This window comes from Galleria mellonella, unplaced genomic scaffold (genome assembly GCF_026898425.1).
Source record: "Galleria mellonella isolate WM207_F2 unplaced genomic scaffold, CSIRO_AGI_GalMel_v1 utg23, whole genome shotgun sequence".
NCBI lineage: Eukaryota > Metazoa > Arthropoda > Insecta > Lepidoptera > Pyralidae > Galleria > Galleria mellonella.
The window spans coordinates 3491143-3516346 of NW_026442045.1; the positions used below are offsets into that span (position 1 = coordinate 3491143).

Consider the following 25204-nt stretch of genomic DNA (forward strand, 5'->3'; position numbering starts at 1 on the left):
TATTCAGCAGTGGGCAGTTAAAAGCTTATATGATTACATAATGAGAGTGGATGACGAAATTATTATAAAGAAAATAACTTTTGTAGGTCTGATTTACACACACACACATATATATATATGATTTATACACATTTTCATTTAATGTTAAGCCCAATCGTTATTATAAGGATTAGTATGAATTAAATTGACAATAGCAATGAGTCAGAACTACTCAGTGGACAGAACATAATTTTTTTAACGAATTATCATGTTTCAATTTTACTAATGGGTTTAGGAAATGCCGCCTTACGAATCGATGTCAATATTTTTTATTCTTATGCTATAAACGTGGACGGTACGGTAAACATGAGCAATTATAGTTTGATGCCCGCGGATGCGTGTTACATCGAGAAAAATAAGAAAAAACTTTCTACTTATGTTTTTTAGTGGATAAAGGTATCGTTATTGTGGAATGATCCGATGATACATCATCTTGTACTAATATATTTATATTATTGAGGCACTAATGAGATGATAAGTATTAAGTTGTAATAATTATCTCTTTTATTTTATTTATTTATTTTCCATTGACCACATTACAAAAAAAATATTTGACGGACTTAATGCTATATAGAATTCTTGCCTAGTCAACACCGGTAGAACACCAGAGGGAGACTTTGTACATAAGTCGATTGCTTGGGTACCTCTGTCCCATTCGTGTTTCAACCGTGAAACAGTTTTGTTTGCATGGTTGTGTTTCGGTTTGAAGGGTGGGATATGGCGTGAATTTACTGGGTACAGAGGAATAACACCTGAGTCTTCAGGGAATGGCAACGCATGGGGGTTATCATGGGCGAAACAGTATACTCTGTTATGTCCATGGTACTCATGTCTATAGGCGACGGTTACCACTTTTCATCAGGTAGGCCGTCAGCTTTGCCATTCTAAGTTGTATAAAAAAAAACGCAGAGTAAGGCAAAATACCTACTAAGACTTAAGGGTTCGATACTGTTTGTGAACCTAGGATCATTGACAATTCTCATAGCTCGTCGTTGCACTGAGTCAAAGGTTCAAGTTGGTATTTAGGTGCTTTCGCCCATAAGTGATAGCAATACTCCATGTGGGGTCGGATATGCGATTTATAGAGCATTAGTCGTTGATCTAGCGTTAAGTATTGCTTCACTCTAATAAGCACACCGAGTATTATTGAGAGTAATATATATCTAACACGTCTGTTGCGTACAGATAATTAAACTAGTCATAATTAGTATTGTTTCGAGTTCTCGAGTTTCAAAACAATTTGCTCTTCGATTTGTTATATTTCGCCGTTCTATTGAAACCTCGGGTCAGAAGGGATGTCTTGTTTTGACTCTCCGTTAATGAAGGTCGGCGGTCATTTTATGGAATTTTCTATTGTCTATTATATCCTAAATATGAGAATCATCCCATGGGTTTATTAGATACCAGTGCATAGAATGTGGTGCAAGCAATCAAAATAGTTTCCATATTCAATGTTTTCTCAAAAACATGTTTTACAGGAAAAACACTTAAGCCTTTTTAGAATGTCTTTGCAAAATAAAAGGGTCGCCTAATATTCTTTTAATTTATTAAGAAATTTTGTAAAAATTTTAACCTCCTACATAATAACATAAGGTGTGTAAATACCAAGCTAAGTAATTTGATATGAAAGGTTCTAAATTATTTGTAGATCTATTTGCTCGAAATTAAAAAAAAAGTATTAATTTGATGTAGATTATCTTTCTAGTATTATTCCAAATGGCAGTATTATATTTTCAATGGTTCTCTTCACAGATAATAATAAACTCTAATATAGTTATTATGAAACATTGTTCTATTTATTTAAAAAAATCTATTTCAAGAACTTGATAACGATTTAATTTTTCTACCGAACCCCACAATATACATTTCTCCAACTTACCAAGTAATAGCAGTACTATAGTATTCATGACTATTTGAATAGAAATGTTGAGTCCTTATATTATTTTATGACAAAGCTTCTGTTATGGGGTATAAGGTACTTACTTTGGGAGACATCTGCAGGATTCTGCATAGAATATAACTGATACGGAGAAAAATTGTAACATTTAATACATTGATTATACACTAGATGGCATTGAATTACCGCTCCGTTTTTTTATTATTTTTATAGTTCACGCCACTTTTTTACTGTTAATCAACTGTCGACAGTCATAATCATAGACAAAAAACAATTAGGAAACAACGACACTAGCTAAGAACAAGGAATAAAAAAGTAATAAAATTGTCAATTCATAGCAGGCTTGGCACTAGTATGTTTGTGATGTCAAATTGTCAAAGTCAAATTTGTCAATGTCATTGTCAAATCGACTGTCGATGTGACTCCGTCCGGTGCGTCAACCTGTTCAATTTACAATTTCATTCCAATTTTCATATTATTCTATTCGCATTCCATTCCATCAGTATTCTGTATTCATAGCATTGTCGTGTACATTTTTATTGTAATTTGTATAAAAAAAAAATCATAATGTTATCAATTTGCCGCATAAATTGAATCGAGACGCTCGTTGTCCGAGACGAAAATCAATCGCTGTTTAAGTGTTTTGTGACAATAAAATGTCTTTTGTTAACATCAAAAAGCAATATATAGCAATTGGGATGTTGCTTTTCGTCGTGCTGTTTTTCTTCAACAGTAAACCTGCATTCCAATGTCAAATAACTCCTGAAGTTACCACATATCTTCCAACAATATATGGTATTACACCAACGTATGCAAGGCTAGCCCAGAAAGCTGATCTCACTAGGTAAGTTCTATAATCGTGATGTTCTTGCCCTTGGGTACATCAAATATTTTTATGACTTCGTAAATTTGGCATTCTACTCTTGGCAATATCTTTGGCATCTTGTACATATGAGTTATATTAAAGTAGATATTATCAGCAGCTCCCTTGAAATAATTAATATGAAAATATACTAGAATGTAGACAATTTATAAGGGTATCTACTGACCATCAAATTTTATTCAAATTGGCTATTTTAGCTATATTGAATTGATTGCTTACCTACCATTTTCAAAAATATGTACATTATTTTATAATAAAATACATTTGGCAATATTTTCAAAATTATTTAAACATTTTGATAGTTATAATTATTTAATATATATACTAGATATTTTAAACTGGGATTTGTGTTCAAATTTAATTCAAATCTAAGATTATATACATAATTTATATTTAATCAATATTTAATTAAATAAAAAGTAAAATGTGTGTTATTTATATAATAAATAATGAAGTAAGATTATATCTTTAATAATATAAAATTTAACTAACTTTTATAAAATTGGATGTATAAGTAATATTTGAATGGATAAGGATTTAGGTTACTTTTTATTGTAGTTTATCTAAGACCAATTTGAGTTTAAAATTATTAACCTTTCTTTGCATGATTTTTTTATTGGTAAAATAAATCAAGGTGATATGGTGTTATATTCATGTTCAAAATTAAAGGAAAAATGTTTAAAAAAATAAATTTGATAGCTATGTTTTTTTTTCTACAATGAACATTAAAAAAGTATCCAGACAAAATCAACTTAAAGTGAACTTGGTCTTTTATATAATTTTTGGACATTCAAGGTTATGATGGATATTTCTACCATTATCTAAAGAAGAGTTAAAATTTGGGTTAACTTAACTGTAAAATATTGTGTATGTGGTCCAAAAATATGATTACAATTTTTTTTCTAATCTAAAACTATTCTTTCATTAAACTTTAATCTCTCATGAGTATATATCCTGCAGTGAGGGTTGGACTCACATAGGAAACAAACTGAGGCTTAAGGTAGGTTGTAGGTAAAATATGATCTTCAGTATTTTACATTTATGGTTTGCGAGAACAAGGTTTAATAGAAACTTAATAGTGCTTGATAAAAAAAACTAAAAACCAAAGGTTGTCTGGAAGAGATTGCTTAGCAATAAGACCATCTTTTGTACTACACTATACTTATTGAAAATTGTTCAACAAATCCTGTAATGTTGGTGCAATAAAGTGTTAAATAAGTAAATAAAATATTTTTTATTGGCAGGTTATCACAGACTTTGATGCTTGTGAAGAATTTTCATTGGATTGTTATTGAGGATTCAGAAAAGAAGACAAAATTAGTTGAGAACTTTCTCAAGGAATCCACACTCAAATATACACATCTCAATGTGAAAACAAATAGTTCAAAACATTCCACAGTGAGTCTTGATTTTAATTTCAATAATTACAAATTTAATGAAATTTTATCAACATGTTCATGAACACCAAAGAAACAGAAGCAAAAACTTGATTTAGGGGTGCTGGCTTGGAAATTGCCCACAGAGGCAAAATTTCTGCATGTTAACATGATTATTTATTATAAAGGGTAGTAAATATTCAATTTTGACTGGAGAGGAATATAAGCTGGATCAAGCCTGTAATACAAATCTTTTGTTATTATGGCTGTATCTGATGTTCTTAAATGTTTTAAATAATATTTAAACATTAAAGTATGTATTTATCTACCTTTGCATCGGGGTTACATAAGGTTACATTATACATTAATCAATAGTATTAATTTTTTGTAACCCTATAAAATTAGTATATATACAAATTTTGATTCCTGATAAGTGAATATTTAACCCTTAGATCTTAATTATATATGCAAAAAAAACAAGTGCCGAAGGCTCTTTCTAGTACTCTTCATATTATATATTTATTGTACAATTAAATATTAAAATTCAGGTGAAACCATAAACCAATAAAACTATATATTATAATCGTTTTTTTAATATTCAGGAATAATGATTAAGCAAACTTTGGGAATCTCTGCATTATGTGATGTAATCTCTACATTAAATTAAGTATATGAGTTAAGTTCCATTAATAAAAATGAATTTCTTCACCTCTACATAGGTTTAAACTATGGACATAACCACATATACAATACTTACTTATTTCTAGTGGTAAATAAGAACAATACAATACTCAGATTCAAATGGACATTTGTATTTTTGCAATATTTATAGATTTTTTCATACAAGCCTATCAAATCTTATCAAACCTATTGGCACACCTTGATGTTAATAATTATTGAATAAAATATTTCAGGTAATGGATATCAATATTTGTCTCTTTAAGACGGACACATTCAACACTAGTTGGTATTGTGTATGTAAATAAATCAGTATTAAATGAGAGTGAAAAATGCTTAAGTTTAATAAATTATTAAATATTGAAACTAACATTATTATACTAGGTATTAATTATATAATTGTTGAATTTTTTACAAGACAAATAATGGTCACTAATAATAGTAATTCGTTTTTTTGTAAAAATGGTTTTCATGCATCAATATATTTTTCTATTTATGCTATTTTATTTAATAAAATAGAATTACATATGTTTTAATAATAGTATATTTATGGGGGCATAGATTACAGAAGTTTTTACTTTAATATGAATGCATTTATTTTAAATAAAAAAAAATTAATGATTATCTAATGATTTGTATTTTTTTCTATATATTATATATGTTTAGATAGTTTGTATTAACCTGTAAATATCAACTTGAATTAACAATTGCAGCTTTGGAACTCTCATCTACCAAAGAAAGCAAACTAATAACTTTAATGATTAATAACCTAATAACTTCGAGAGTAATATGTTATATAATAGTATATAGTATAGGTATTATATGTCTGTAAAAGTTACATTTCAAATACTAATCCGAAAATACTTTAATTTTGCTTTATCTGGTATTTTATTGTTATTTTATAAATAGATTAGATATAATATATAAATTCTAACGAATTAGTTTGTAATTATCTTTTTGGTAACAGGTGGAGGAGGGGGGGAAGCTAAATCGGTGTTTTTATCCAATACTTCTTTACATCATGAAATTGGTTAACATTAAAATAAATTTTAATCATTTTAAAGTTACCTCATATTTTCATGTCACATTTGTCTGTTCTATCAATATGTTTGTTCCGGCATTGTGCAAAAATTACTATAGCAAATTAGATGTGATTTTTACAGTTGTTTTAATCAAAATAAATAACTAATGTTGCAGTCTTAATTACGTGATGTCTTTGATAATTCTGAAAGTATTTTTATTTACGAAAAAATTTTGTTGATTTTTTTTTTTGTGGAAATCAATAAATTATGAAATGTATGTCAAACGTATGCTGTATTTGCAGGCAAGCGGCGTGGAACAACGGAATTTGGCACTAGATTGGCTCAGGAAACATTTAAAACAGTCTGAAGATAAAAGGGGTGTTGTCTACTTCATGGATGATGATAACACTTATTCATTGAAGGTTTTTGATGAGGTAATTATTGGATGATAGTATTTTTTTAATGAGTAAAAATGGAATGGTTACTTCGCCTGCGCTATCGGTACGCTGTTAGGATATCACTAAGATATGATAAGAATAAGGATGAAAGCAGGTCAGTTGATCCATCGTAAAAAATTCAACAATAATAAACCACGATAGTTTCTATTGGAAACTGGGTTTGGGCTGGCAATGGGTTCTTATACCCTATTCACAATCCATTAACACTCCACTATTGGGTACGGATTTATTATAGAATGTTAACTTTCTATCACCGCACTGACCAGGCGGCAAAGGGGGAAAGGGATTGTTAGTAATGCGAACTACCGCATGATGATGATGGCATGATAACCCCGCCTTCGCTAACGGTATACGCAGGCGAGGCACCAGTGAGGAATAATAGGTGAGAATGAAAAAGCAGGTCACTTAGCCCATCGTGATGAATATACTTGGAAATCAGCATGATGGTTTCCATGGGGAACCACGTGGAGGTCGCCCTGATAGGGCATATTGCTAGCAATGGGACTCGTAGTTTTTGTTCTCTTATTAGCTGTTTAAGACATCATCATTGCCTTGCCTTTTTCCATTTATTTGGAGTCGGCGCAGTATATCACAATATTTTGCCTGGCTGGATTGCTATTAAAACATAAATACCTAATAAATTGAAATAAAACTGCTTAATAGTTTACAGTTTTGATTTGATAAAAGTCATCATACGTTCACGGTACATTATAATATATCGGTTTCCATAGATGACATGTCGTTTATATACGAACTGTATAGGTATATACAGTGATCCAATTCTCGTGAAAACAAGTCAATCAAATGATCAAATATTCTCGAAGTTAGGACGACGTTCGATGGAGAGTTCTGTCGCCGAATATAAATAATAATGATCTACCCTAAGTTTCTATTGACTTGTTGACAGACCAGTTGATAACCCAGATAAAGCGAAAAAACATTTGTATTTCTATGTATTGTCTTGTTTTTAATAAATAATTGTTTTATAAAAAAAAATTAAAACTATTTTAATGTTTTGTCAGTTTCTTGCAAATGAAAAATTTAGCGCAAAGAAAGACATAATTCTTTAAAAGCTTAAATAAGTCCATCGGACGTTTACCGTTTTTATGGATAATTTATGAAAAATGTAAATTAAATATTTAATAGATACAACAATCAACTTCTCTACCCAAAGGTTATTGTTTGAAAGAGATTGTTTAGGGATAAAGCCGCCTTTTGTATCATTTACCATTAAAATTGACTGTATTTATAGTTTTAAATTGTAAATAAATAATTTATTTATTTATTTACAATTTAAAATTTTAAATAATTTTAAATAATTTATTTATTTATTTACATTCCGAAAAAAAAATGTTAATTCCATAATTTTGCTTAAAACTTATTGCTTGTTAATTTGCAGATCATTAAGGTAAGCAGCATTTACTGTAATTTAGAAACAATGATAGTCATATGTTACGCATCCATTGTTGAATAACATTTCTATATGTTTACGTTAAGTTTGTTATTTAGAGATTCCAATAGAAATAATAAATAAATGACTATGTCCTCTCAGATGTATAATAAATTGTAGTAGCAAACTAAGATTTCTATATAGTGACTAACTTTTTGTCCCCCATTTTGTACGTATATGTTTTAGAAGTTTTTTTTTATACAACTTAGAATGGCAAACACGTTGACGGCCCACCTGATGGAAATTGGTAACCGTTGCTTATAGACATGAGCAGTACCATGGACATAACAGAATATACTGTTTCGCCCATTATACCCCCTATGTATTGGGGGGAAAGGGATTGTTAGCAATGGAGTTTGACAGCCCCATTGTTAGCAATTTGCACTATTAGGTCGACCTCCACGTGGCTCCTCCTGGAAACCATTGTGAACAATTATTGAATTCGTCACGATGGGCTAACTGAACTGCTTCATCCTCACCTATCATCCTTCACTGGTGCCACGCCGGTGTATACCGTTAACGCGGGTGGGGTTACCATTCCATTATCACCCAATAAAAAAAAACCCCTATGTGTTACCATTCCTTAAGACTCAGGTGTTATTCCTCTGTACTCTAAATTCACTGTCATATCCCACTCTTCAAACCGAAATACATCCATGCAAACACAACTGCTTCAAGGCTGAAACACGAATGGAACAGAGGTGCTCAAACAAACGACTTTTGTACAAAGTCTCCCTCTGATTAAAATTTTATTTAGTATATATACTATACCGTATTTTGTCCATTCTATGTGGTGTGGTCCTGACATATAATGGACCACTTCTTCCTTTCCCGTGAGTGTCGTAAGAGGTGACTAAGAGAACTTAATGGTCGTGTGATGGGCAGCAGCGTCCCTCTTAAAACATCACCAAAACGAACTGTGGTAGCCAATCCGCATGCCAAGCTTGTCAACTACTAGCAAAATTCCCAATTCCGGGAAGGCCTATTTCCTAGTCTATTCCCTATTGCCTAGTTCAGTAGTAGACAGTTAACGGTGTTATAATAATAATAATAATATACTTTTAATTTGACAACCATAAAAACAATTTAATATGGTGACAGAAACGCAATCGGAATAAAGACGCACATGAGTTTTGTATAAAATCTTAATATATTTAAATAATATACATTAAATTAGTGTTTTTTCAAAAAATTTATTATATATTTTTTTAATGCATGATTAATGGAATGGTAACCCCGGCTGCGCTAACGGTATACGCTGGCGTATTTTATTATATTTCAAATATCAAATCCGTACATATTTATTTATTTTCATAGGGATTGGTTAAATAACATTAAATAAATACCAAGAGAGACAAGGATTACTTTAAAAGGTAACCCTGCCCGCTGGGGCACCAGTGATAATATGTGAGGATAAAATAGCAGGTCAGTTAGTCCATCGAAACGAATTCAACGATAAATTAGTCACGACAGTTTCCAGGGGAAACCGCGTGGAGGTCGTAACAAGGATAACGTTGCGAAACTGTGGTATTTTTACGACTTCGTGAGTTTCGCGACACAGCCCTTTTGTAGAGCCTTGGAGACCACCAGGGGCTCACGACCCACACTTTGGAAAACACTGCGTTAAACTATTTACATAAATGAGATGTTTAATCGATTTATTTGTTCATTATTATTGATTTATAATACTTGGCTTTTACAGATGAGAAAAATCAACAAAGTGGGTGTATGGCCAGTTGGTATAGTGGGTGGTATGCGAGTCGAGATGCCTCTAGTTAAGGATGGTAAGGTGTCCGGATATAACGCCGTTTGGAAGCCATTCAGACCATTCCCAATAGACATGGCCGGTTTCGCCATAAATGCCACTCTCTTCCTGGAACATCCAAATGCTATGTTTTCCAGAAAAGTGCAGTCTGGATTTCAGGTGAATTAATCTGTACTTATAAAATCATTCATTCTTATTAATTATTGACACACTGCCAAAACTATTGAATATAGAAAGCTAAAAATTCGGACATAGGTTTATTTTATAAGTATCTGCTAAAAGACGATTTTTGAAAATTTCAACTTAAGCGGCTAGTTTATAAAGATAAATAAAAATGGGATAATAATGTCTATACTGGGTCCTACATTTTCGTGTGACTCCGGAATAGAATCCTTTCGAGGGATGGGCAGCAACATCCCTTTTAAAATATCACCAAAACGTGACTGTGGTTGCCAACCCACTTGTCAAGCGTGACAACTATTGGTAACACTTCCCTTATGGGAGAAACCTATGCCCAGCAGCAATGGACAGTAAATGGCAGATATAATAATAATAAATACAATAATGCCTATACTAATGATTTACTCTAGATGGGTACCTCTGATAGATGATAGTTGACCTGATCTCGTATCAGGTCATTTTAGTTCAACGTGACGAATTCAGTTAGGAAGATTATAGCCTCTAATCAGAAACTATTGATAGAATCGTTATCGCTAATGAATCTATGAGACAGAATGAGGTGTCGACGTGCGTTATCTGATCCTTTCTCACGAGATTGCTGACCATATTGATAAATTCACTTGTACTTTGTCTAGGTCTAGGACGGTATGGAAATCAAGTTGATTACGACTAGCAATTCCCACTGCTTCTCTCTTTTAAAATACCTACTTTAATTTATAATAATTTTGATAACCTTATCAATACGTAGTTTGAAACATTCCCCACCATATTTCCTGTTTATGATTTTCAAAGGTAAAATAATAATGGGGTAATAGTTAACATGAGCTTATCTCGATGTTTTAACCAGGTTTTACTAACAGTGATCAAACTCTGCTAATTCCGGTGCAAATAATAGTAACGTAAACGATTAAATGATATTTAAATTATGGTGTAAATTAACGCCTCTTAAAACCGTGCAATGCGTAAGTTTTAAAGTTTACATTTCTTCTAAATTTGTATAGACTATTCTTAGAAACTACTGTAGAGATCGTAGGGAAAGTTTATTTTTATTATATTTATATATTTATATTATATACAAATTGAAATAATAAACATTTCTCTACTGAAATGTGTGTAAAACCAGAGACCAATCTTTTTTTTTTTAAAGAATAGGTTAAAAAAATGACAAAAACTAGAGCGTCTGTATCCTGTGCCAGCTTCATTGCTGGACTATTTATGTACTCTGTAATTTCATTACCATCGACATGAAAGTACAGCTGTTTGACGGCAGTCATATGTCAATGGCACCCACGCAGAGGACTGTATAAAATCTTGTAGAAAATTGAACAAATATTATATAACCCTATTTGGATCAAAAAACTAGACTTAATTACTGACCTACATGGAAATATAACCCAAGGGCATTGAGCAGTGTTAACTATTTTCAAATTACTAACCGCAGCATGGATCAGCTATTATCTACAAATTGAACCGAACGTAACTGAATAGTACGCATACTGATTGTATAGGTATGAGGGTCTTCTGATAACGTTATCTTGCTTTCACTTACATATGCTACTTGTAACGGGTGCTACTTATCGCATCCTGGCGGCGTTATATGTATATATAGAGTCATAATTAATATGTAATGAAAGATTCACCCAATGTTTATTTATTATTATTTTTTTTTTATACAACTTGAATGGCAAACAAGCTGGTGGAAAGTGCTAACAGTCGCCTATAGACGTGAGCAGTACCATGGACATAACAGAGTATACTGTTTGTTGCCATTCCTGAGGACGCGGGTCTTATTCCTCTGTGTATTTCCTTCAAACCGAAACACAGCCATCCAAACACAACTGCTTCACGGTAAAAAAACTAATTGGACAGAGGTGCCCAAGCAAACGACTTTTGTACAAAGTCTCCTTCTGGTAAAATTATGGTAATTGTTATCTGGTAATTAATCTCTAAATGTTCGTGATATTATCTTACTAATATAATAAAATTGTGATTAGATGATGACTGTACATGGGATCATCGTCATCATATCAATCGTTGAGTGTCCAATGCTAAACACAGGTCTCCAATATAAGAGGCGCGTGGGGGGGGGGGGGGGGAAGGCTGCCAGTAGTCGTTATGCTTGTCAACCGCAGTTAGGATTTTGGTGATGTTTTAAGAATAAGAGAGACGCTACTGCCCGTCCCTCGACAGTTAAGTTCCCTTAATCAACTCTTACGATTCCCACGGGAAAGGTAGGCGTGTTCCTTCTGTGCCAAGACCAAATGATAGATATTTAAGAAAAAATAATATAAGGGGTCTTAATAAGATAGTAGGTGACAAATAATATTTTTTAGAATGTGTATTTATTTGTCTGTATGTTTATTTCGGCATCACACAAAAACTACTGTACCAAATTATATTCGGTTTTCACAAGTGTGTTGCTGAAGGTCTAACTGAAAATGTAATGTATGTTTTATCCCGATACCTATAACTGGTTGGCCACTTTTAAAATCCACGCATACGAAGTTGCAGTTTGAAACTAGAATTTGAATATTTTATCAATTTCCAGGAAAGTGAGATTCTCAAATACTTCACAAAAACTGAAGACTTGGAGCCGCTCGCCGAAAACTGCACGAAAGTCTTGGTATGGCACACGCGTACACAAAAACCTTCCATCATCAGCCCGAGTAAGCTGAAACATCCAATACCTCCCGACAGTCATATTGAAGTGTGAATTTAATTTGGTCGAGTTATTTGGTCTATAATAATAGGAGGCATCGCCCAGACATCATAGGGCAATGTTACCTCAACGTACGTAACCTAAAATCGCATCTCAAAATACTTGAGATAGTCGACACTATTCGACTAACTTACTTATCGATCGATATAAGTGAATAATAATCGAATATATTATACAAGCAAGACAGGGTTACGATACTAGTGTTTGACACACTTTTGTAATAGTTAAATATCTATTTAAGAAAGGTATTAATGCGACTTAAATATATATGTTAGGTTGTAAGTAGTCCAGTGAAAAAAGGTTTAGAAATATAATTTAATATGGCGATTAATAGCAAAGTATCATGAAACGTATTGTGGAAATAAAATATTCAAAGGTCACATGAATTTGCTCATAATAGTTTTATTATTTATAATTCTATATAAACTTAATAATAAAATTAGAGTGTCATGATAAGATGAAATTTGATTTCACAATGCAGCCATAGAAAAATGTATCGTTAACTATTAAGAAACTTAGTAAAGATATTGTTTTGTAATATTAATGTTATAGATTTGAAAAATTCATGGAAGTGACAACTGCAGTAATCTTAGTATTTTTCCTTTGTTTTAAAATTTAAAATACATAGCAGAATTCTGTTTGAATATTTCTGAACTGCCTTAAATTTACTACTGTATTGTATTATTAAAATTTTTAATTTAAATATTTCGGCCATTGTCTTTTGTCAGAACTTGTACTGTTTCATGAATACGTACTATAGCTGAATGTAGGATTTTTATTACTTATACTATTTTTCCATTCCTGTATCACAAATGTAAGTTCTAGAATAATTTGTTCCATTAACTTCAGTATTACTAATCAAATATGATACAATTGTAAATTAATTTTGTAAGTTGAGTTTATAAAAAAACTAGAATAGAACAATTAAAGTCAGCAGCGAACAAATGTAACAATCTTCAGATTATATATATACTAGTCTCTCATGGAACATAATACCTAATTATAAATTGTTTTATTTATTGAATGTGTTATTAGAATGCAATTATTAGCAATCATACACGTAAGTAGTGAAATAATTAGTAAATTATGTTTTATTAAATTTTATACATTCATATGTTTATAGTTTATGTTCTTAGATTATATAGATAGAGTGTCTCCGTAGATATGCTTCGAGAAAAACGAGTCAACTTTTTCATACAACTTTGCGTGATAAATAGTTATTAGTGATTCCTTTATAACTTCTATATTTATTTTGTCTTATAGTTTTTGCATCTTTTTAATTCGTAAACATTCAGTTTATTTATTAAATAATATGTCAAGATACATTATATGCGTATATATATATAGAACACTGATAAAAAAACGAGGTAGCAAATTTGATAATAGCTGATAAAAAGTCGACCCGTTTTTGAGGTTCGTTGCTGTATCTACGTAATCTAAGTTTATGTTATAGGTGGTGGCTATAGGTTATCTTTATTCTATTCTTTATAATGTAGCAAAGAGAACGGGGTGCCAATGACCTCTTTTCACCTGAAAGGTAATATTAATAATAATAAATATTATTTAGTAAAAATTATGTGAGAATTTCCATCTATATTTCTAGATGTCGATAAAATTTCAGAAACGATTGAGCGAATATGGTCTCAATTGCATCGAGGTCTTATTTTAAATTAATATGTTTTCTTTCGCAATCTAAAATGGACTTTATTATTTTAATTTTTTAAGTTTAAGTTACATTTGAATGATAAAGTTTAAATTACTTTTTTCTATTAGTATAGTCAGTCTATGGCCATATTTGAATTCCTTCTGTTTTAATTAGTTTACAACGTCATCTAGTGGTATTAATAATTTAAATGAACAATGAACTTGCTTTACAATATTTTCTAAGCCAATCTATGTAACATAATATTCAATGGAACGAGGACTTAAAATAGGTACAAAATTTCGATTTAGGAGTCGTGTAACAAAATAGGTTACACGAATCCTATTATAATTCCTTTCATATATGTATAGAGTTTAGTAGATATTATGCTTTAGAGGCGTAATATTAACGCAGTAGTTATTTCATTGGCATTGGCAATAATTTCATTTAATTTAAAATCGGTCATAATACTGTTCACGTAAAGTGACTTTTTAATTGTAATTGTATTACTAAAATGATATACTCAATATTTAATAATATTCCAAACCAATATTCCATTTGTAGTTATTTCACAGTCAGACAATCGTTCACCCATTGCTTTCAATCTTTTATGCAAATCGTCTGTCCAAAAGGAAAACTGACTGACAGATCAACAAACACGCAAGTTCCGCTAGTTCAGTAGTCTTTTCAATATTTACCCAATTCATCTTTCCATGTTTTCTTTGATCTATTTTAATACAGTTCATTGTCAATCTTAAGATCTTAACCCTAAGGAATGAAATATCTAGACAAAGGATTAAATTAATTTTGTTTAAAAACCTTCGATTTTTAAATGTATTTAATCTCGTTTTCTTAATATAGAATCACCCTCAAATCTAAACAATGTCACAAAGTGGATCGGGGGTCTACTCAGAAATAACAGATCCGAGTAATACTCCATTTGTGTTGTGTGTGTGAGTTACACAGCTCTAAGGCTTACAAAACATTACACCTTAAATATGGTAGAAATAAAAAAAAATTGTAATGACAGACTGAATCTTATGAAGTTCATAGTAGAAAAATCGTATAAAAATGATGTTGATAAATATGATCTTGAGTCATTTAAAACTTCTATAAAACCAGTCAAAGCTACAAACGGGTATATAATAAAAGTACAGCAAATAAATTAGACAGTCGCGTGGTAATTTGCCAATAGATCAGTTTAATTTAAACAAAAATGTTGAATTTGTCATTTCATACTAAACATCCAAGGTCTGACAAGGACAAATATATTTCCGCAGAATACTAAACAAGGAATGCAAGAATTAAACGTCTACATAGATAACAATTTATTTGTTACAAAGCGCACACAAATACTAAAAACATTAATATATATATATAAGCCACTATAGAATGTAAGCGTGTGCATGAGTATTTCTGCTGTTTTAGTAAAGACGTTTAACTGTGAGTATTATTATTATTATGGGTCTTAAAGAGGAAAGTAATTACTTAATTGTATAAAAGATTACCTCATATTACATTAACAACACCAGAAGTGTTTAAAAAAGTATTATAACCTCTTCTCATTGCTATCTATGAATGAAATAAAGATGTTGAATTTTAATTATCTGGAGTCTGGGCTCAGTCAATGTACAGTATGTATAAAAAAAAAGCAAATCCAAAACGTATGTCAATATAACTCATATTTTCTTAAAATTGCTATTATTTTGTTGGCACAAAATGGTTTCTTAAACCCTGATACAATAATTTTCAAGCTACGTTAACTAGGTTATGAATATTACACCTACTATAAAAAGCATAATTTACAATTATAATTAGAAATATTCCTTTGTCTATCTGTAAACAATTATGATTATCATAGTATATATATCTTGTGTGAATCTAACAGTATTTTTAAGCGACTTAGAATAGCAAATAAGCTGGCGACCCTGATTAAAAATGGTAACCGTCGTCTATAGATAGACATGAACAGTACCATTTAATACAATTGAAACAAAGTCAAATATTGATAACTGTTGAAAACATGAGATTTCACAATTGTGCTTTTTAATTTAGCTTTTATGTCTTATACAATTTATTTACTTTAATGTTCATTTCTTGTACTTGTAAAGGTAAAATTTGAGCAATAATTAATGTATTATAAAGAAATTCGTTACAACCAAAAAAAAAAACTTTTAACGTTAGACTTAAGAACATATGTCATTTAACACAATATAACACATAAAAAATAACATTTTTGTATCAATTAATCACACTAATTTTAATATTCTTTTTGCCTCATATAATTTATTTACCTTAAATGTTCATTTCTTGTACTTGTAAAGGTAAAATTTGAGCAATAATTTACGTATTATATAGATATTAATTACAACTTAAAAAAAAAACATTTTACTTTAAAATTTGTCTTTAGAACATGTGCATATACATTTAACACAATATGTAAAAAATTACATTTTTGCACCAATGAATTACACTATTTATTTAAATTGTTCTATATTTCAAATAATTCTCATGTTATTTTAAATTTTAAGACATACTGTACGGTGACTGTGACCATAAAATAACCATCTTTAAAGTGTGACTGTTTGAGATACTTCAAACTTCATTTTGACACTGGGTTTTCTATATTATTTTTCTTGAAAGGTGAAACAGTCTTAGGAATTGGCATGAACGAATGAGATGAATAATGAGAGTGTATAAAATAAAAGATTTGTAAAGGATAAAGACATTGTGTGTTTCCGTCTATCTACTTCGTATGGGACCTGGAATATAAATAATCGATCAAAGGTGTACTCAGTGCTGACAAAGGTATAAAAGATTCCATATATTTTATATCTTGCAGTTATATAATAATGTAATTATTTGAGGTCAACGATTCCTTTAGCAGATTCTAAATACTGAAATATTTGTAGCGGTCTAAATATTTTTACTTTTAGTTATTAAAATATTTTTGTACTTATCAAAATATGACTTGTACAAATTCTTCCTTTAGTAAATTTCTTGTAAGTTTAAATTAATGATAAATGTATGACATAAGTGAATAATTGTATTATACATATTATATCAATAGTAAATTATTTTCAATATATTTTGTTTGTATAAGATGTTGTTGCTGTGATTGTTGGCGCTTGATGGAGTTTTAATTTCGTTTTTATAAATGAGAGCCCTTGTACTCTTCCATTGGTTTACATATTTTTTTTTTTCTTAAATGTAAAATTTTATGACCAAACCTGGTTGCCATGCTATGAGGTTATGAAATGGATAAAAATTATAGTATAGGTCTATTATCGAAATAGACTCGGGCATTTTAAAACAGGATGTCGCACTTATCAGCTGTTATAGAACTAAAAATGATACAAATGCAATAATATATAAATAACACAAAAACCACAATTTATGTATTATTATTTGGATAAAAGGACGTTATGCTATTCAAACACTATACTATTTATTAATTTTTATAACTGACTTAAATATTAAACTAAATCTATACAAAAAGGGCTTACGTAATAATTTGAATAAATTTATTTGACTTTGAGAATTTTTGTTTTTGTAAATTTATTATGCATTTGACATTCTTTTAGAAGGGATAACTTTAGAACAAATTAAGTAGTAGAAATATATAAATCACCACAGATCCACCATGAGATGTTTATCATAGCCTAAGATCAATATATATAGGGTCGCCTGTAAAAAAGTACTGCAAGGAAGAGTTGTCTCCTGACAATTCAAAGATTCTCTTAATTCAAGGTAGGCAACTGGGATGTATTAATGCAGTGTCGGGTGTGGTGTATTATATTTTAGCCCGTCTTTCATTTGTATCAATTGTCATTAAAAAGTTTTATACCTGCAGAAATCAGCAGCTGGATCTTAGACTATCTGTTCCAGTTCTATCTACTTGAAATTATAATGATTAAATACTCATGTTTAGTAGATACACTTAAGAATTTTATTAAAAAAAACCATGTTGGTGTATCCATAATTGGTACATGCACCTTATTTATATTTATATTACAACATTGTTCTGAATTATTGTAAAAAATTAATTTATTTTATATGAACAAATATGTAATTGGATAAGTAGATACTGTTTAGAAATCAATATTAGAGATAATTAGCTAGGAGACTATGTGATGGATTTTTAGGTTTTTATTTCTATAATTTGTGTAAATACTTGCATAATTTTACAATACAAGAATATACAAATATGAAAATATATGTCTCGTGTTATTTTCCCATACTTGGGTTTGTATTTATTAAAAATTTATTTAAACTAAAAAAGGGGTTGTTCAGGGTCGGCAACGCGCGCATAATTCCCCTGCTATTGCTGGTGTTCATATTAGCCTATGTAGCGGTAACTGCTTACCATTAGGTGGGCCGTATGTTTGTCTGCCACTTAAGTGGTATAAAAAAATGCACAGTGAGATTGTACGTATTTAAAAGTACGAATGAAATCAGTGTAATATATATTAAAAAAAAAATCATTACAGTAGAAAAGTCATATGCTGAAACACGATAAAGACAGAGGCATGCTTCGCTCCCTCTCGTGTTGTCGCAAAGCAGCTGTGCTTATTTTATGCTGTATTTTAGTTTGAAGGTGAGACATGACAGTGAAAATTCAGGACACGGCCATATTATTATTTTTTTAATGGGTGAAGATGCTCCGTCTGTGCTAGTGCTATGGCTGTTGGCTGATGAGGCACCAGTGAGAGGTGAGGATGAAAGGAGGTCTGTTCGTCCATCGTAACGGATCATCAATAATTAACCACGATGGTTTCGAACTGTTAAGGTATACTGGTAGTTTTGGGGCTGTTAGACTCCGTCACTAACAATCCCTTTCCCCCCAGCAAAGTTACTGTTAGTAAGTATACTAACTAAATAACCGCCCACATTTCTAACGCCTCGTATCTGTTAAACCTTGATACACTTACTCTTTATGACGCCTCGAGTAACCCTGAGAATACATAGAAGAAATATTTTTATAAATTTGAACATTTACCTTATAGTCGGCTTCCTGCCAAGGTTTTCCCAAGAGACTACAGCATGGGGTTCTTCAAAAAGGGGTAAAAGGTTTCTTCAGGTCGGCAACGCGCGCGTAATACCTCTGGTATTGCAGGCATTTATAGGCTACGGTAACCGCTTACCATCAGGTGGGCCGTATGCTTGTTTGCCACCTCAGTGGTGTAATAAAAAAGTAAAATCCGTAAAAATTTATTCAAAAATATGTTTAATGGGGAGTTCACTCCCCCACGAATGTATTTGAAGATTATTGGGTGGGTCAAAATTATTATGTGGCCCATAAAACGATTTGTTTTGTTTTATTAAAAAAGTTTCGTCTATTGTTACTAACAAATATGTACCAGAGTTATGTAAAACAGAATTATTAATAATGTTGAATAAATTACATAACTCTGTGAATTTGATTATAAATTTGAATGATACGAAAAATACCTATCTGAATTACCCAAAGCAACGTGATTAGCGTACTAATTAATTTAATGGCAAATAAATAATTTGCACCCTTTTCAAATGAATTTAGGTCAAATTCGTTGGATAGATAAGTTCAGTGAGTTAAATAAAAGTATTTCAATTAATTGAATGCGCGCAATTACAGTAATTAATTTGACTAGGTAGGTTTTTTAATGGATGCAAATGGAATGGTATCCTCGCTTGCGTTGTCGGTAAAGGCTGGTGAGGCCCCAGTGATAGATGATTGGTGAGGCTGAAGGCAGGTCAGTTGGTCTATCGTGAAGAGTTCAATAAGAATTAACCACGATGTTTCCAGGGGGAACAGCGAAGAGGTCAATCCGATAGGGTATATTGCTAGCAATGGGGTTATTGGAACACATTGCTAACAATCCCTTTCCCCCTGACTAGATAGGTTTTTTTTAATGGATGATAATGGAATGGTAACCCCACCCGCGCTATCGGTATACACCGGCGGGGCACCAGTGAAGGATGATAGGTGAGGATGAAGCAGGCCAGTTAGCCCATCGCGACGAATTCAACAAGAATTGTTCACGACGGTTTCCAGGGGGAACCACGTGGAGGTCGACCTGACAAGATATATTGCTAGTAATGGGGCTATTTACCCCATTACTAACAATCCCTTTCCCCCCTGACTAGATAAGTTAGGTATCTCTACACGAGTATATACGTTAAAAGTATACTTACCATTCATTTTATCTATAAATAGCTATAATTAAATATTAATAATCATTATTTTTACCACACTCAAGGAAAAGGAAGGGGTGGGCCGGGCCATATTGGACTATATTTATATATATTATTTTATAATTAATAAGTCTTAATTATAAAAACAAAAATGAAAATTTAGTATCAACTTAGAATGATAAACCTGATTAGATTAGTCCACTCATCATGATGTATCCGCCTGCAATGAAACACATTGATTTCCAAAGATGTCCACGTGAAGGTCAACCTGACCCTATAATTATTGATAGCTGGTAATATGGTCACAGGTGACGATAATCAAACAATTTCCTTCCATTGTAGTATTATGTTAATTTTATTAAGATTTAACTAGCTAATTTTTGCACAGCAAAATTATAACGTATCGATCTGACATTAGTTCCGTATGTATTTAGCATGCGAGTCTCGTACATTTGGATCAGGATTGTGAAGCAGGGGCCCCATAATCAGAGCTCTTGTTCTCTCACAATCCATTCGTTAGCCACTGCTCCAGTGTTAAATTACCTACCAATCTCCAGTTATTTACGATAGTTGAAACTAATTTTACCTATTTTGGTTTGAAATTAATGTGACACATATGCTTATAAATTAGAAAAATGCGCCATGTCACGGTTTTAAAAATCAGGTATGACTTGCAAATGGTTAATTATTATTAAAAATATGGTATACTTAAATAATCAGACTGACTTCAATTCATTTCTAATTTTACACTTTATTTATTAATGCACCAAGTAAAAAAATAAATACAGTAAATATTAATGAGAAGTGATACAAAAGGCAGTCTTATCGCAATCTCTTAATATATATAAATATAAGACTATATATATATATATATATATATATATATATATATATATATATATATATATATATATATATATATATATACCTAACACTACTTATTTGTTACATTTTATACTTTAAGTAATATGTACATATACCGTAAACGTTTACTTTCCTGATAAAATTCGTATATATAAAATAGTATATCTTTACTTAATAATGCGGGAGACTCGATCAATCAACTTCAAGAGAGTAGAGAAAATACCTATTAGTTTTACCCCTATGTTTAATATGTAGTCTAATATTAGTTTGCTACCTTAAAGTGTATAAAAATATATTTGAATTATTGCAAAAGATTTTTTTTTAATTATCGTGTTGTACTTTCACTAATATTGATAATTTTTTTTATATATATAAAATAGTAATAACAATTTGACATGATTATTATCATATAATTATATCAAATTGTTATTCTAACTTTAGAACTTTAAATTCTAACTCAAAAAAACTAACGGAAATTAGGTACACAAGATTTTGAGTTTATGTACCTATATTTTTATAAGATATTTACGAGTAGAACGGTTATAAACTGACGTATGTAGACTTAGTATAATATACTATATCGCTCACTATATTTTTACCTTTATATTGCCTATAACACAATATAATTACGTCCAAAAACTGTCTAATAAAAAATTTAGATCAGAGTTTATCAAAGTGGGATACATGTACTATTTAGGGTATACCAGTTAAACGCAAAGGGTACCAAACAAAATTTACGGTTTGGCGATAACTTAGCTAATTCTCACACAATAATAAGGAAGACGGACACGTAAATGAACTGACAGAAATGTCCACAGATCAAACTCTTCAAGCTAATTTTAAAAAGATATGTATCTTAAATTGATTTGTGGTTAGCCAGACAAAAAGAATATCCGAAGCTTTCACGTAAAGCGGTGAAATTCCCTTTGCCTTTCATGACAATTTACTTATGTGACTGTGGCTTTACATTCGTTCAAGATAAAGACGAAATACAGGAATGAACTGAACGCTAAATTTGTATTAAAATATAAATTAAGCAAAATTTCCCCGAGAATATACCGAATATTTATTCTATCCATAATAAGTTTTTTTAAAGGATTTACCGCAGTCTAAAAAGCCTAATAAGAATACGTGGAACTATAAATTTGAGAAACGCTGATTAAAGTTGTAAAATACATATCTCACTTAGAATACGAATATTTTTTAAACTCAATTGTAGTTTTTTTTTTTCTTCAAGTGGAACATTGTTTATATTTTAATTAAAATTTAATTTAATTTTAATAATCGTTTCGATAGATACTTGTATAGGTATAATTAGCTACCATTATTGTTTCATTTATTCCTACAATTTATCAATTCGTACCTACACTTAATTTGATTTAGTATCAAGGAGGGGAGTGTTCTTTTCTTATAAAGAAGGGCGAGTCAGGTCAGATTGCGACTTCATCAATCAATTACGTTCTCAATTTTTAGACAAAATAAACCTTTTTACGTATTTTTGGCAAAAACTCGTGTAATGCCTATTATTTATCTGGATCTTTCTTATATTGTATAGAGATTAAGAAAATTGAGTATCATAGATAAGTGAAATTGGGCAGGTACTATACAGTGGGTCGGGGGGTGGGGTGTTAATAGTAGATTCTAGCTAGACTTTATTTATTATTGTCAAGTTGACCTTCACACGGCCCTCAACTGTGATCACTTTTCTGAAAATAATTATGATTAATTTTTGATAAATTTAATACGATGGGTCCACTTTCATAATTTTTTCCTCACATATCATCGCATACTGGTACTTTAAGTATATTAATAGCACAGGCGTGTTCATTATTGCATTTTTATATCTTAAAAAGCAGAAGAGTGGATTCTTAGTATTGGAATTCCCATTACTAAGAATCCGCTCTCACACCAACAGCCTCTTTTTTCGCCAACGTATACAAGCGGTTCTATTTTTAATAAGTGATAATGGAATAGAAATTTCACCAGTGCTATCGATATATACTAGTGTGCCAGCAATGAAGGATTATTGGTGAAGATGTGTAAATCAATAAGCCCATCGCGATAATTCCTCAAGAACTAATCAAAGTGGTTTCCAGTAGGAGGTCGACCTGACAGGGTATATTGCTGGCAAAGGAGCCACATCCCATCACTAACAATATCTTTACCCCTTACAGGCGAGTTAGGTATTTATGGATGATAATGGAATGGTAACCCCGCCTACGCTAACGGTATAGGCTGACGGAGTACCAGTGAGGTATTCTCACTGCTACACCTATCAAGGTGAGAATGAAATGGTAGGTTGGAGAGCTTTTCGTGATAAATACACCTGGAATTCAGCACGATGGTTTCCAAGGAGGATCACGTGGACGTCGACCTAACAGGACATATTGCTGGCAATAGAACTGATAGTCTGCATTACTAACAATCCCTTCCCCCCTGCGAGTTAAGTATTATTCCATCCACCACCACCGCAATAAAACTTTTCCTTTAAAATCACTATATTATAATTGTCCAACTTTTAACTTGACAGTGGCTAACCCATTAATTGGTAAAGGGGAAACCAATAACTAACTTACTGTCGGTAAATAATTACTTGAAGCTATGTACCAAGTTACCAGCATGCCAGCTCACGTATCGCACATAAGTCGCTGGGGACCCGTGCCAATTCTCTAATGGCTAGATTTGAACGTGCTGATGTTCTTATATTTATTAATACAGGCTGCTTCAAGATATTAAATTTAGTGGAAATTATGAATGAGAATAATTTAAATTTTGTAGTGTGTTGTATATGAAAATTTGTATTATTCTTTTAACATTTAAATTAGTCGTAATGCGTACGTATATTAAGCACAAAATTCAATGTTCTGTAAATTGAACAACTTGTCCCAAGAACAACGTATAAATAATAATATTAAAGAAGCAACGACCCTTTATGTACATGGTTAAATTAAGCAATTGTTGTTTACATATGTTGTATCTGCATTATGTGTAAACATGTTCTAACCTCGTAATAAATAAAATAAATAAATTCATTAAAAATCGTCTTAAAATAATTTCTGATTTTTCTTAATAAATATATTGTGAAGAAAGAAATTTAACAGTAAACAACAATAAATATAAAAGAATAGAAAAACACATATATGGTATCTCTCAACTACATGCCATATTCTTTTGAACACTGATTTGCAAGGCACCAATTTGTTGGAGAACATCACAGATAATCAAACAAAAAAATACTAAACTAAGTAGATTATATAATAATATATGTTAAAAAATAGTATATCATATTGTATTGGATTTATTTTCTATTCCAGTTTGTATAAAAATATAATATTTGCTGTGGGCACCAAACACTGTTAAAATTCATTCAGGCACTGAAACGTGTTTCAACAATAGACATACAATCAACTTTACAAACTTTGAAATTTCATGGTAATGGTCCTGTCTAAAGAAAAATGGTAATCCGTTGCTTATAGTGGTGAACACAGCCATGGATATTACAAAATGACATTGACGGATCTCCTCTCGCTTTGCTATTTCTGAGGAATTTATACCAATAATTCAATCACAACAGGTGGAAACAAGTGTGGGATAAAAGTACCTATGCAAACAGTTTTTGATATAATATAAAATAAAGTCATTAAAATCCAAGTAACAATATTATTAAAGACACTTTTTGATGGAATATAATTTTGTTGATAAATACGCAGAATGTAATAAAATAAAACAAAAACGATGAAAATAAATAAAAATTATATTCAACTAGATATAGCTGTGAAGTGTTTGCCCTTTGGAATTCGAGCGATAAATTTAACAAAAAAAAAAGGTATTTACTATAACGTCTAGTTAATCTGGCGGAAAATATTAAAAATTTGTTATAATTTTTATTGAGATATATCTATATAAAAAAGAGAGCTTGAAAATTTTCAAAGGTAAAAATGGTGAGTAAAAATACCTACCTAAGTTTAATAATGTAGATTTATTTGTAAACACAATGTTACCTAATAAAATTACAAAATTAGGGATAGAGAAACAAGATGATAGATAAACTTTTTTT

The 25204-nt window shown here is 30.9% G+C and overlaps 1 protein-coding gene across 2 annotated transcripts; it reads left to right on the plus strand.

Annotated features, from left to right (window-relative positions):
* The first annotated feature begins 2372 nt into the window (after positions 1–2372).
* On the plus strand, positions 2373–18325 carry LOC113513311 (galactosylgalactosylxylosylprotein 3-beta-glucuronosyltransferase I-like). Of its 2 annotated transcripts, XM_031911039.2 has the most exons (6): positions 2373–2780; positions 4064–4217; positions 5110–5169; positions 6198–6329; positions 9506–9727; positions 12297–18325. In XM_031911039.2, the coding sequence occupies exons 1-6, from the start codon at positions 2593–2595 to the stop codon at positions 12459–12461; spliced, it is 921 nt and encodes a 306-aa protein (XP_031766899.1). In that variant the 5' UTR covers positions 2373–2592; the 3' UTR covers positions 12462–18325. The 2 variants fall into 2 exon arrangements, with proteins under 2 accessions (XP_031766899.1, XP_031766900.1); XM_031911040.2 differs by lacking the exon at positions 5110–5169 and having other exon boundaries at positions 2378–2780.
* The last annotated feature ends 6879 nt before the right edge of the window (positions 18326–25204 follow it).

Coding starts and splice junctions, on each gene's coding strand:
- LOC113513311 (XM_031911039.2), top strand. CDS start 2,593: ATGTCTTTTGTTAACATCAAAAAGCAATATATAGCAATTGGGATGTTG. Junction 2,781..4,063: donor CAGAAAGCTGATCTCACTAG/GTAAGTTCTATA, acceptor TTTTATTGGCAG/GTTATCACAGACTTTGATGC. Junction 6,330..9,505: donor CATTGAAGGTTTTTGATGAG/GTAATTATTGGA, acceptor TGGCTTTTACAG/ATGAGAAAAATCAACAAAGT.